This window comes from Mustela nigripes, chromosome 13 (assembly GCF_022355385.1).
Source record: "Mustela nigripes isolate SB6536 chromosome 13, MUSNIG.SB6536, whole genome shotgun sequence".
NCBI lineage: Eukaryota > Metazoa > Chordata > Mammalia > Carnivora > Mustelidae > Mustela > Mustela nigripes.
This window is the reverse complement of record NC_081569.1, coordinates 27,660,961-27,675,509: the sequence shown is the minus strand read 5'-3', so window position 1 is coordinate 27,675,509 and position 14,549 is coordinate 27,660,961. Positions and strand designations below refer to the sequence as shown.

General features: G+C 34.3%; 1 protein-coding gene across 1 annotated transcript in view; it reads left to right on the top strand.

Moving 5' to 3' along the window:
- SCAPER (S-phase cyclin A associated protein in the ER) overlaps positions 1 to 14,549 on the top strand; it is a 519,522-nt gene that overhangs the window by 185,824 nt on the left and 319,149 nt on the right. Inside the window, exons 18-20 of the mRNA XM_059372064.1 lie at positions 7,374 to 7,455; positions 9,184 to 9,336; positions 9,885 to 9,992. Of these exons, the coding sequence (XP_059228047.1) occupies positions 7,374 to 7,455; positions 9,184 to 9,336; positions 9,885 to 9,992 (343 nt within the window). The remainder of the gene's footprint in view (positions 1 to 7,373; positions 7,456 to 9,183; positions 9,337 to 9,884; positions 9,993 to 14,549) is intronic.

Below are 14,549 nucleotides of genomic sequence, written 5' to 3'. Positions count from 1 at the left end.
CAGTTGAGGCCTGATTTGTGACCCAGTATGTGATCTATTCTGGAGAATGTTTCATGTGCATTCGAAAAGAATGTATATTCTGCTTTAGGAAGAAATGCTCTGAATATATGTTATGTCCATCTGGTCCAGTGAGTCTTTTAAAGCCTTTGTTTCTTTGTTGATCTTCTGCTTAGATGATGTGTCCTTTGCTGTGAGTGAGGTGTTAATATCCCCTAATATTATTGTATTATTATCAATGAGTTTCTTTAAGTTTGTTGTGAATTGATTTATATATTTGGCTACTCCCAGATTTGGAGCATAAATACTTAAAATTGTTAGATCTTCTTCTTGGATAGGCCCCTTTATTAAGATGTAGAGTCCATTTTCATCTTATATCACAGTCTTTAGTTTAAAATCTAGTTTTTGGGGTGCCTGGGTGGCTCAGTAGGTTAAGCCTCTGCCTTCGGCTCAGGTTGTGATCTCAGGGTCCTGAGATCGAGTCCTATGTTGGCCTCACTGCTCCGTGGGGAGCCTGCTTCCCTCTCTCTCTCTGCCTGCCTCTCTGCCTACTTGTGATCTCTCTCTCTGTCAAATAAATAAATAAAATCTTAAAAGAAATAAAAAATAAATAAAATCTAGTTTGTCTGATATAAGGATGACATATAAAGATAGCTTCTCTAGCTTTCTTTTGATGTCCATTAGCATGATAAATTGTTCTCCACCCCCTCGCTTTCAATTTGGAGTCATCTTTGGGTGTCAAATGAATCTCTTATAAGCGGTGTATCAATGGGTCTTGTTTGTTTTGTTTTTGTTTTGTTTTTTATCCATTCTGGTATCCTGTGTCTTTTGATAGGAGCATTTAGTTCATTTACATTCAGGATAATTATTGAAAGATATGAATTTAGTGCCATTGTATTACTTGTAAAGTCATTGTTCCTATAGATTATCTCTTCCTTTCTAGTCTTTACTTTTAGTCTCTCTTGCCCACTCACAGTGTCCCCTTTAATATTTCTTGTGGAGCTAGTTTAGAGTTTATGAACTCCTTTAGTTTTTGTTTATTTTGGAAGCTCTTTATCTCCTTCTAATCTGAATAACAGCCTTTCTGGACAGTTTTCTTGGCTACATATTTTTCTCATTTACTGTGTTGAATATATCATGCCATGGCTTTCCAGCCTTCCAGGTCTCTGTGGACAGGTCTGCTTCTAGCCTAAGTGTCAACCCTTGTATGTTAATGATCTTCTTTCCTGAGCTGCTTTCAGAATTCTGTCTCTGTTTTTGTATTTTTCAGGTTTCACTATGATATGTCATGATGTCAACCTATTTTTGTTGATTTTGAGGGGAGTTCTCTGTGCCTCTTGGGCTTGAATGCCTGTTTCCTTCCCCTGGTTAAGGAAGTTCTTACCTATAATTTGCTCAAATATACTTTCTGTACTTCTCTCTTACTTCTTTTGGACCCCAATAATTCTGACACTGTTTCATTTTATGGTTTTGCTCATTTCTCAAAGTTTTCCTTCATGATCCGGTAGTTTTTCTCTCTTTTCTTCAGTTTCCTTCCTTTCCATCATCTTGTCTTCTCTGTTACTAACTCATTCTTCTGCCTCATTTACCTTAGCTGTTAGAGGATCCATTATAGAATGCATCACATTAAAACATTTTTCATTTTGTCCTGATTAGATTTTATTCTGCACTAAGAGATTCCCCCAGTGTCTTTTATACTTTTTTCAAGCGCAACTAGTAACTTTATAATCGTTATCCTGAATACCATCTCTGACATTTTACTTATATCTCTACCAATTAGATGTGAAGCAAGAGAGTATTACCTCTGGTTCTTTCTTTTGTTGTGAATTCCTCTTTCTAGTCATTTTGCCCAGAGAAGAATGAATGGATGAGAAAACAAAATAAAAAATATTAACCACAACCCAAGCAAAATACACATTAGACAAATCAAATAGGTTGCAAGCCAAAAAAGAAAAGGAAAAGAAAAAAAGGGAGGTGGAAGGAAGTATATAATCTCCCAGGTGGACAAAACAGGGTGATTCACTTGGTCCTGAATGTAGTTTGGTTTGTTATAACACACTAAATCCAAAAATTGTAAAGAATGCAAAACATATATACATAGTAGAATACAGTGAATGGAAACCAAAAATGAAGTTGTATCAATAAAATGTAAATGTAAAAATGAAAATTAAAAAAAGACTTAAAAAAAAGAGTTGATACAAAAAAACTAGTTGAAAAGGAAAAAAAAGAAAAAAAATTAAACTGGAAAAATAAAGACTTATGCCAAAAAACCTCTGATTTTATGTACTGTTTTACCCTAGCATAGGAGTTTTTCATTTATGAGTGATCTGTAAACTTGGTATTTGCCTGAGGATCCTGCAGGTCTTCTGGGGGTGGGGCCTCTTCCACTGATTTGCTGCTGTTTTTGCCTAGCAGAGTTGTATTACCCCTTGCCCTAGGGCAGGGCTCCTTGTAAGCTGCTTGCTCTATGTAGCTTTTGTTCCCTGAAGGCTTTTTGTATTGCTTTAGAGAATGGAAATAAAAAAATGGCAGCGCCTCAGTCTCCAGGTCTGGAACTGAATGATTGTGGCCCCCACTCTTTAGTGCACCCTCAGGGAAAGGTGGTCATTCCCTTTCCTGTGCACCAACTCCACAGACTCCTGCAGGCACAGACACACCAGTCCTGAGGGTGGGGAAGGGTATCTCATTATGCCCTGCCACTGGCTGGGCTCCTGCTCAGGGACTGTTTGCCCTATCCTGTGCATACCTGTGCCGCTACTCTGGGGGGAAGGAGCCAGATCTCCCAGAAGTTGTTGTTGCTGGGCCCCTTCTCAGAGACCTGTCACCTGATTATGCCATGGTTCATGGTTTATGACAACACTTAGCCGAGAGGCTTCTCTGGGGCTTGCTAATTGTAGCCAGCTTCCTTCTGCAATGCTTGGGAACTCTGCCACACTCAGGCACCCTCATTCTTTCTGTGACCCTGGGGATCCAAGACCACACTGTCCCACCTACAGTCTGGGCCACTTCATCACCTGAGCACCTTTCAGGCAGGGACATTCTTTTACAGGAGCAGACTTCTAAAGCTTACGATTTTGTACTTCACTGCTCTATCACTTTCCATTGGCCAGCTTACAAAGGCTCTCCCCACTTCCCGTGGTTTATCTTCTGATATATCCCCTTAGATTCCTGTGTCTGCACCTCTTACTTTGCAAAAAGTGGTCACTTTTCTGTTTGTAGAATTGCAGCAGTTCTTTTCTTAGATCTGAGGTTAAATTCAGGTGTTCAGAATGATTTGGTAGACATCTAGCAGAATTCAAGGGACCATATGAAATATGGATCCCCCACTTTTCCGCCATCTTTCCTCCCTCTTCCCAATTAAGATATTTTTAAAATTTTTAATGATTTTTTGATCCATGAGTTATTTAGAATCATTTTGTTTAGTTTCTAAGTACTTGGGGATATCCCCAATTTTCTGTCATTTTCTAATCTTTTGTAGTCAAAGAATATACTTTGTGTAAATTTAAATTTGTGTAAATTTTAAAGTTCCTTTAAATTCACTGAGACTTATTTTACAGCCTTGGGTGTAGATTATCCTAGAGATTGCACTATTGGGTATTTACCCTAAAGATACAAACATAGTGATCCAAAGGGGCACGTGCACCCGAATGTTTATAGCAGCAATGTCCACAATAGCCAAACTATGGAAAGAACCTAGATGTCCATCAACAGATGAATGGATTAAGAAGATGTGGTATATATACACAATGGAATACTATGCAGCCATCAAAAGAAATGAAATCTTGCCATTTGCGACAACATGGATGGAACTAGAGCGTATCATGCTTAGCGAAATAAGCAGAGAAAGACAACTATCATATGATCTCCCTGATATGAGGAAGTGGTGATGCAACATGGGGGCTTAAGTGGGTAGGAGAAGAATCAATGAAACAAGATGGGATTGGGAGGGAGACAAACCATAAGTGACTCTTAATCTCACAAAACAAACTGAGGGTTGCTGGGGGGGCAATGGGAGAAGGGGGGTGGGGTTATGGACATTGGGGAGGGTATGTGCTTTGGTGAGTGCTGTGAAGTGTGTAAACCTGGTGATTCACAGACCTGTACCCCTGGGGATAAAAATATATGTTTATAAAAAAAAAAGTCAGTTAACTTAGTTGATTGTTTTGTCTAGACTTCTGTATGCTTATTGGTTTTCTGTTTTGTTTTATTAATTTTTGATAGATGGTTGTTGAAATTTCCAAATATTTTTGAATTGTCCACTTATATCTTAGTTTTGACAGTTTTTGATTTATGTATTTTGGTGCCTTAGTGTTATAGGCATATGATATCTTCCTGAGGTATTGACTCTTTCATCGTTATGAAATGTTCCTCTTTGACTTTTAAAAAATATTTCTTGCCTTAAAGTCAACTTTTTTCCTCTTTTAAGTATCTCCATTGTCATTATTTATATGATATATCTTTTTCTGTCCTTCTACTTTCATCCTTTTTTGTCTTTTTACTTCAACTGTGTCTCTCATAGACTAAATATAGTTGAGGTTTCCTTTTCCATCTATTCTAATTTCTGCCCTTTGATTAAAGTATTTAGTCCATTCTCATTGAATGTAATTATTGATATGATCACATTTATATCTTCTACTTTGATACTTATTTTCTATATATCTGAAGGGTTTATTTGTTTTCTCTTACTACTGCCTTTTTTGTTAATACTTTTTAGTGCATAATTTAAATTTTTCTCTTCATTTCTTCAAAGATTTATTTATTTATTTATTTGATAAAGAGCACAAGCAGGGGAAGGGGCAGAGAGAGAGGGAAAGATGCAGACTCCCCACTGAGCAGGGAGCCTGACATCAGGCTTGATCCCACGAGCCTGAGATCATGCCTTGAGCCAAGATCAAGAGCCAAGATCAAGATGTTTCACCGCCTCACCTACCCACCAGGCATCTCTTTCTCCTGATTTTTAAACTCTTATTTTAATTTTGCTTAGTAGTTCCTCTCTTTATTATAATATTTTTGACTTAAAATGATCTACTTTTGATTAAAACTAACTTAATTTTTATAAAATAGAGCAACTTTGTTTCATTATAGTTGTGTAGCCTTTCCCTCATGTTATTATCATCACATAAAGTATACCTACATATGTAATAAATTCAACAATGTAGTGTTATATTATCTCTTTATGTAGTGCCACATTTTTCAAAAAAATTAGAATAAGAGAGAAAATGTATTTTTATGTTCCTTTATACTTATTAACATACTTACCATTTCTGGGGTACTTCATTTATTTTGTGGATTCAGGTTACTTTTTGGCATAACTCCTTTTTAGCTACATGGGTTTCTTTCAATATTTCTTGTAAGAGAGTTTTGCTGTCATTCAATTATCTTGCATTTGCTTATCTGGGAATATTTTGCCTTCATTTTGGTTTTAAAAAATTTTGTTATTGTAGTATACTTGACATTTTCCTTCATTTTAAATGATAGTTTTTTTGGGTTCAGAGTTCCTGGTTTTGTTCTTTTTTGTTTTCACTATTTTGAATCTTTTAACTTCTATTTTTTCTGATACAGAAGTTAGCCATTAATTATTTTGATTTTCCTCTGTATGGGGGAATTACTTTTTCTTTCCTGCTCTTCGAATTTTCTGTTTGTGTGTAATCAGACTATGATTTGTCTAGGTTGGTTCTATTCATGACTATTCAGTTCTGTACAATCAAGTTTGGGAAGTGTTTGGCTGTTATTTGTTCAGATGTTTAATTGTCATTTCTCTTCAGGCATCTCTGATTTGTCACATTTTCTCAGGCTGCACATAGTTTTGATGACCTTGACAGTTCTGAATAGTGGTCAGGTATATTGTAGCATGTCCCTCACGTAGACTTGTCTGATGTCCTTCTCCTGGTTAGATTGATGTTACAACTTTTTGGAAGGAAGAACACAGAAATAACTATGAATTACCATTCATAACATGTCAAAGGTTCATGCTGTCAATTTGACTTATCACTAATTTTTTTAACCTTGATCTCGGCTAAGGTAGTGTTTGTCAGATTTCTCCACTGTATAGTTACTCTAAAATTTTTTTCTATGCTATCTTCCCTGGAAGCAAGCCACTAAGCCTAACCAATACTGAAAAGATAGGGAATTTTACCTCCTTGGGAGGAGTATTCCTATGTAAATTATTTGCAGTTCTTCTGTAACAGGACATTTGTCTGTTCTCTCCTACTCAGTTATTAAATTCTTTTTTAAATGTCAGTGTGGACTTATAGATATTTATTTTATACACTGTGCTATAAACCAGTATTATTTTGTTGCTCAAAGTGTTCTAGGTTTGGATGTTGGGAGCTCTTTCTTTTAGCCCCTGTGTGCCTTCAACATACTTCATCATTTTATTTTTTGAGCACCTTCTTGCCCTTCTGGCACTGCAGGATCGTCCATACTCATCTTGTGTTTTCTCTGCTCCACCCGTAGAATCAGCTATTTGTTTAAAGATTCTTGATTCCTTTTATTGGAAAGTTGTCTTTGTTTTTTTTTTTTTTACTTTTTTATTTCTCTGTTGAGTTTCCCTATTTGTTGAATCATTATCATAATATTTTTCTTTAGTTTGGCATACTTCCTTTTAATTCTTTGAACATATTTGTAACAGCTGTTTTGTAGTCTTTGTCTACTAAATATACGATATAGCCTCATTCAGAGACAGTTTCAACTGACTGCTTTTTTCAAAGCCTGGTCATACTTCTTTGTATGTCTCATAATTTGTGATTGTTTCCTTTGCTGTTACTTTTGTCTTTGTGAGTCTATGCCTTTTCTGTTCATTTCTTGTGCTTTTAGTGTTTTGTTTTCAGAGAAAAATAGGTTTTCAACATACCATATTTAAATGAGAGCTTTGTTTGAACCCATACTTAGTGTGGGTCCAGAAACCTATTTTTATAACTATAACCTATTTTATAACTAAGAATTTGTGTTGCTTCTTAAACATTTATTGAGCAGTATATTTGGGGCTTAGGCACTCATAAAAGTATAACAAATAGCATGGAGGACAAGGGGAGATGGAGAGGAGAAGGAAGTTGGGGGAAATTGGAAAGGGATGTGAACCATGAGAGACTATGGACTCTGAAAAACAATCTGAGGGTTTTGAAGGGGTGGGGGGTGGGAAGTTGGGGGAACCAGGTAGTGGGTATTGGAGAAAGCACGGATTGCATGGAGCACTGGGTGTGGTGCAAAAATAATGAATAATGTTACGCTGAAAAAATAAAAGATAAAGGAAAAAATTTTAAAAATAATAACTCTTTAGAATATATAAGCGTATATATCCCAGTTGTATTTTTTTAATCTCATGAAATTTGTTATTCCAAGTAGTTGAATTTATAATTTTTACTATTTTTCTACAGAGATAGGGAAGAACGATTGGCTGCACTCACAGCTGCTCAACAAGAAGCAATGGAAGAGCTACAGAAAAAAATTCAGCTCAAGGTAAGGATATGATAATTTTAATTTAAAATTCTAGAGCTTTCAGTGGAGCATAAGATTAAATCTTTTATTTATGGAATGGTGAAAATTTTTTAATTAGTTTGTATTTTTAATATTAGATAATGAGACGTGATTTGGTTATGATCAGTTCTAACTCAACTATCTAAAAACTAAATTTATTTTAATAAGATAAAACAATGTGGAGAATAATTAAGGGAATTCTAACATTTCTTGTTTTTTACTAACTAGTTTGTCAGTGACATGAAGGCATTACTATTTGGCTTCTGATATTCATACTTTCAATCATTTACAAATAAACTAGAAGATGATTAGTGTAAATCGTTTCACTTGCTCTTCAGTGCTTGTGAATTGTGCAGTTGTAACTTGGGAAATTATGATAAACTGCTATTTTCTGGAATATGCTTAGCATTAGGAATATAGTTTCTAGCAGTATATTTCACACTCTTTAACAATTATTTACACATTGGCTTCGTGCGGAGATAGAAAATTCCATAAGGTAGAGGACCATATTATATTATTTATGTAGTCCTGGAACTTTTATCATTCATTTCAATTTAATGCAGCAAAAATTTATTGAGCTTTGTGGGAGTTATGGGGTACAGAGATGAGTAAGTCATGATCCTAAGTTTCAAGAAACTCTTAATCTAGTGTAAAATTCAGATGCTGATAATTTCCATATGGATAGAGGTGTACTTGGCATGCTATGGAAGTACAGATGAAGACACTTAGTCTAACATGAAGGGTTTCAGAAGTCAGGGGAAACATTTTAGAGATAAACTTCCGAGTTGAAAGAGAGAGGAGTTTAATTAATAGGAGAATAGGTAGGTTGGTTGGATGATATTTCCAGTCATATGAAAAAGCATGAGCATGAAGTCAGAAGTCTGGAATTGTAGTTCTTTTTAAGCTTGGTTTTTCTTTTGTTTGTTTTTGGGGGAAGTCACTGCAAGTGTATAACAGCCAGAAATGGTATGGTGTAGAGTTAATGTGGATAGAGGCCTGCATCATGATGGGTTTTGTCTGCTGTGAGGATAAGCTTAGTCTTCCCACATGGGTCAGCATTTCCCAATGTGTTTCCCAAAGTGCTTCTCAAAAGTGTATTATAGTCACATATATGTGTAATATGTTTCTTAGTATAAGCTAGGTTTAATTGAGTCATAAAGCACAGAAACATACTAGAATAGTTCTATTTTAAAAACCTGTTTAGCTTTAATTTAGTGTTTTAATTTTTTTATTTTTTAAGATTTTATTTATGTATTTGAGAGAGAAAGAGTAAGAGAGAGAGCATGAGAGGGGAGAGGGTCAGAGGGAGAAGCAGACATTCTGCTGAGCAGGGAGCCTGATGCGGGACTTGATCCCAGGACTCCAGGATCATGGCCTGAGCCAAAGCCTTTTGCTTAAGCAGCTGAGCCGCCCAGGCACCCCTAATTTAGCATTTTTGAAATGTATTTGAAAATATATTTTTGTTTTGTTTCCACAAAATGCTTAGTATTCTCCCATGGTATAGTTCTATGAAGCACACTTTAGGAGTCACTTTTGTGCATGCAGGAGATATTGAAGGGCTTTATGTAAATTCTTATTCTTGGTGCTCAAGTTAACGCTGAATTAAGACATTCTTTTGTTCTAGAAAATTCAATGGAAATACTGTTTTTTCAAGTTCTCAGTATAATTTGGATAATTTTTTCTATTTTCACACTTTGACTTCATTCACAGCATGATGAAAGCATTCGAAGGCACATGGAACAGATTGAACAAAGAAAAGAAAAAGCTGCTGAGTTAAGCAGTGGGAGGCATGCAAATACTGATTATGCCCCCAAACTGACCCCTTATGAAAGAAAGAAGCAATGTTCGCTCTGCAATGTCCTGGTAGGTTGTCATTATTAATATTGTGATGATAGAATTTTTTACTAAATTTTATTAAACTATGGAAATATATTCTCCCAGTCTTTTAAAATTCATACTAAGGCATCTGATGAGTACCATGGATTACTGTCATGATTTTTATGCAAGGTAAGTACTAGAAAAATAGTATTGGCATTTAGGAGTGGCAGTGCAAAATGCCAATGCAAGCAGTTGCTGCTGAAATGGCTGTATACCTGCTTAATTGTTAGCCCAAGCAGTATTTCTAGGTACTGGAAACAAAAAGGAAAAGAGCATTTTTAGTGCTGAAACTTGAACTTTAATACTTAGAAGAAATTATATCCTGTTAAGATTGGCTACAAAAGCATGTTTTTTTTGACCATGTATCTTCTAGAGGATTCTCAGAAGTGTGTTTTAAAGAAAATATTTGTAAGCCTAGTGTGTAAAGGCTAGAGTGATTTCAACTTGATATAATATACTGGCTTCAATATGTAATATTTACAATTAGATACAATTATATGTTGATTACAGCTGCTTTGATCTTATGCTTTTAGATCTCTTCAGAGGTGTATCTTTTTAGCCACATTAAAGGAAAAAAACACCAGCAAGCTGTGAGAGAGAATAGCAGCATCCAAGGGCGTGAACTTTCAGATGAAGAAGTGGTAAGCTTTACTTTTATTCATTTACACATATTGATTGAATATCTAATATGCGTTCTTTTATTATGAAGAATTGCATGTTCATATGTTAAAGCTATAACATTTAATAATGACTAAAATATAGTATTTAAATGTGTCACTTTAGTGTACATTTTAACAAACATAGGAATAAGAATGTAATACTGTTATTTATATAATTTTAGTGCAAAAAATGCTATTGTATTTTGAAATTTTAATATCAAAGAAACTGGAGGGTTTTATGCTAAGTGAAATAAGCCAATTGGAGAAAGGCAATTATCATATGGTTTTAAGCTCAAATGTGGAATATAAGAAACAGTGCAGAGGATCATAAGGGAAGGGAAGGAAAACTAGATGGGAAGAAGTCAAGAGAGGGAGACAAACCCTGAGAGACTTTTAACTGTGGGAAGCAAACTGAGGGTTGCTTAAGAAGAGGATGGGGTACTTTGGGTGGGGAACATTATTAAGGAGGGCGCGTGATGTGGTAAGCGCTGGGTGTTGCACAAACTGAGGAATTGTTGAACACTACATCTGAAACTAATGATGTACTATGTTTTGGCTAATTGAATTTAAATTTAAAAAATAGTAAAGGAAAGAATTGTTTAGTGATGCTCTACATTTCTTATAAAATAGTTAACAATATAAATGTCAAATGGATAGCATTTGTATAAATACAGTATGTAGAAGTTTTCAGAAATGCATTATTTATCTACCTATAATTGTTTGTAATGGAATTTAGATTTATACAAATATTTTTATAAATATTTTACAATCAGCTGTTATCTAGACGTGGATGACATTGCTAATCTATGATGTTGGTTCTATTTGTAATAGCTCATTTCTAAAGCTACTCAAAGATGAGACATTCGTGTTTGTCGAGCATCTGTTAAGATGCCCAGGAAAGGTTATTGTGGTTCTATGAGGGCAGTACCTGTGTATACATACATGTGTGTGTTTAACTCCTCTCCCGCTCCTTTGTGTACTCTTAATATATGTTAATATATGTACTCTTAACATCTTTTAAGAGTACACAAATTTCAAATATATAGCTTGATTAATTTTTACATATGTTTCAATCATATATAGATACAGATTATTTCTTGTACCACAGAGGGGTCTCTCATGCTCTGTGCCAGACATGTCCCCAAAAGGTAACTAGTCTCTGACTCTACTGCCATCAGTTACTTTTGTCTGTTCTGGAGCTTTACTTACACCGTATCAGTGAGCATGAACTTTTTGTATCTGGTTACTTTCACCCATCCCTAACTGTGAGATTGATGTTTAATGTTTGTATGAAGCTAAAGTTCATTCTTTGTCTTAGCTTTTTTCAGTGCTTTCTAGGCAAAGACCATAAGGAACACATCTGTAGTTGAATAAAATTGGGTTTTATTAATTTATTAAAAGAATGGAAAATGCACATTGTGGAGCGTTATGGAGCTTCTCAATAAGGTGTTAGAAAGGACTTACAGGATTGGGGCTTGTGCTAGGTAATTTCATCTGGAGGGAAGGATTCAAGGATTTGGGGCTTTGGTCTGGATTGAATACTGTCAGGAAACACAGGGCTTCTTTTTTTGTGGCTGCTTCTTAATAAATCAATAAATCTTAGTGAGGTAGGAGCACTGAAGCCACTCTTTTCTTTCAAGTTTCTGGACATGACTCATGCTTGAAGGGAAATTGCACACAGTTACTTGGGCTTACTTCTCTGTGATTTTCTCCTTTTGAGGATTACCCCCTCAATTTCCAGTCACTTTGGCAGCTCCAAACCAAGTTCTCTCTCTTTAGCTCAGTAAGGCTGCTACTTTCAGCTTACAGTGTTCTCCCATGTCAAAAATAGGCATAAGCCCTTAAGGAAAAATCCAGAGTAGATGTGGAGCTCATTTCATGTGCTTCCTTTCTTTTAGGGATCATGGTCTCTCAAGTCCTGGCTCTGTTAGCTGTTCTTTAATGCCTTCAAATTGATATTTTATATATTTTGTGCAACATTTTGAGTTGGAAGATAGTCCAATATAAGCCAGTTCACTGTAGCTGGTGTTGGAAGTCTCCTAATGTTTAATTCCTATATATCCATTGTTTAACAAAATGCTTGACATATAGTAAGGTATTTAATAAAGGCTCATTGAGCTGAGTTGAACTGAAAGGTTATACATAATGGCTTTAGGTATTATTAATAAAACATATAATTAATCATCTATTAATTAAAAATTAATCAAATAATTTTTTGTCCTTTACTCAAATTGTACAGATATTTTAAGAGTGAATAATAAGGATTTTTTTTTACTTGAATCATTCATGTAATTATCCCCATTCACCATTTAAGTTTGTTGTTTAGAACTAGAGTCGTGTGTGTGTATGCCAGTTAGAAAAAAATCTTAAATTGCTTTCATTAGTTAGAATTTAATTATTCTATTACAAATGAAATTCTTCAATTTACAAAAATTATTTGTAATTAAGTTCTTTTAATTAAAAAATACATTATTTAATTTATAACAAATTGTTTAAACCTTTTCTGGAGTATTGCTATTATATAAATTGAAATCTAAATTTTATGTGTTTTACTTCAATGAGAAAAGTTGAGAAGGAAAGAGTAGTTTATGCAATTTGGAAGAAAAATGTGCAGTATTATCCAACTTTTGTAGCTATTACAGCATAGCCTGCTGTTTAGCTGTTTTGATTTGAGATTTGGTTGATGTGTTCATTTTGTGTACTATTTCAGCTCAAGGGAATTAAATTTTCTTTAAGTTCTCACTTAATTCATGTAGTTATTCTTGGTAATAGTCCTTTCTTCTTGAAAACAAGCATGCAATATAGCATATGAATTATGTGATATAGTAAAGCAATTTTATATTTACTCATGTGGAAGTTTCATTTTTAATCAGTGAAGGTATCTATAGTAAACATACTTGTTCTACTTAAAGTTATTACTTGTCATCTGTGATGTCTTTATGTTATATACACCTTGTCTGTGACCCTTCTTCTTTGACATGTAAGATTTTATTTATACCACCTCTGACCTAATAAAATTTTACCTTTGACCTTATGCACTTGACATATCAGATAACTTACTCTTGATCTTTGACACATTTTGTTTTAAGTCTGTTAAACATAATAGGTAGCTGCCCAGTAAGAAGGTTATATTGTTTTGTGTTTTTATTGTAATTTTACCAGGAAATTTTTCTTGTTTTTTAAAACTTCACAAAAAGAGCTATTTTATGTTTTTTTTTTCCTCTTTCTTTGTCTTAGAATCCAAATGATAAAAGTAGCTAATTTTTGAAGTTCCCAACATATGGGTGCTAGTATAAATACTTTCCAAAATTTAATTTTTATACATTGCTAAAGATATAATAAAGTATAAGTTTTAACTAAACCTCTGATTTCTGTGTCATCCTGTTTTCACACTAATATCTGAAGAAGCTAATAGTGATTTTTGTGGACATGAATGAAGTACATTCAGTCATACATAGAGAATGAAATTAAAAGGTTTTTTTTAAAAATCCATATATTTCTCTTTGTAAGACTCCTTGGGTTTAAAAACATGTAAAATATACGAGCTCTCTTTGTTAACCTGTGTACTTATATGAAGTTTATTTTCATTTGATGTATAGATGTATAAAAAGGACTTTCATGAAGGTTGTTAACTATAATTTATTGAATGTTTACAACCAAATGTGATTTTGAGAATCTCAAATTAGTATTTCAATGTGGAAAAATTATGCACATTAGGTTACTGAAAGAAAAAATGATATTTTAAATTAGCAGAAACATAAATACATTACTGTATTTAATGAAATGTAAGCTGATTTCTTTTGTGAAAGGGTGCTGGTGTTGAGGTAAAAGAAGTCTCCTAGCTGTCCCCCAGAATTGAGGACAATTCAGAAAATAACAGATAATTCCTACTTGATTCATTTCCTCACCTTGCTTACCTTTGTAGAAGCAGAAGTATTTGTTCTTTTTTTATAATCATTTTAGGAAAACATTCTGTCTACTTTTCTACAGAAAATCAAGTCAAATAAACAAATTAGAACTCATTTAGAATAAATCTTTGTCCCTCCCACCCAGTACTTCAGTTGGGTATACTTTAAGTTAGACTGGGAAATGAGCTAAAAATGTCTTATCCTTTCTTATAGGATATAACTTCCATTGCCTAAATTTTCTTTCTAATAGGATGGGAAAAATTTTATGGAGTATCTGTGTGTGTGAGAGAGAGAGAGACAGAGAGAGTGCAAGCACCTGTGAGATTTGTGTGAGAAAGAACCTGCGTATGTATTCAGTGTATAACGCACACATATATAGTTGATAGTTAACTTCTGTATTTCTTCTAACTTTTGGAATTCTTATGGTGGTAAATTCACCCAAATTGTAACTAGAGACATGTGGAGAATATTTGGTTATTTATCCATAGCTGAGTTCATGTTCTTCATTAATTTAAGGAAGATTTTTAACTAGGTAACCAATTTGTTTTAAACCTTAGTTTGACCCAATAATTTAAACAGTTTCTCTGGTTTGTACCTACCTTCTTTTGAATAACAGCCCTCATTCCCTATA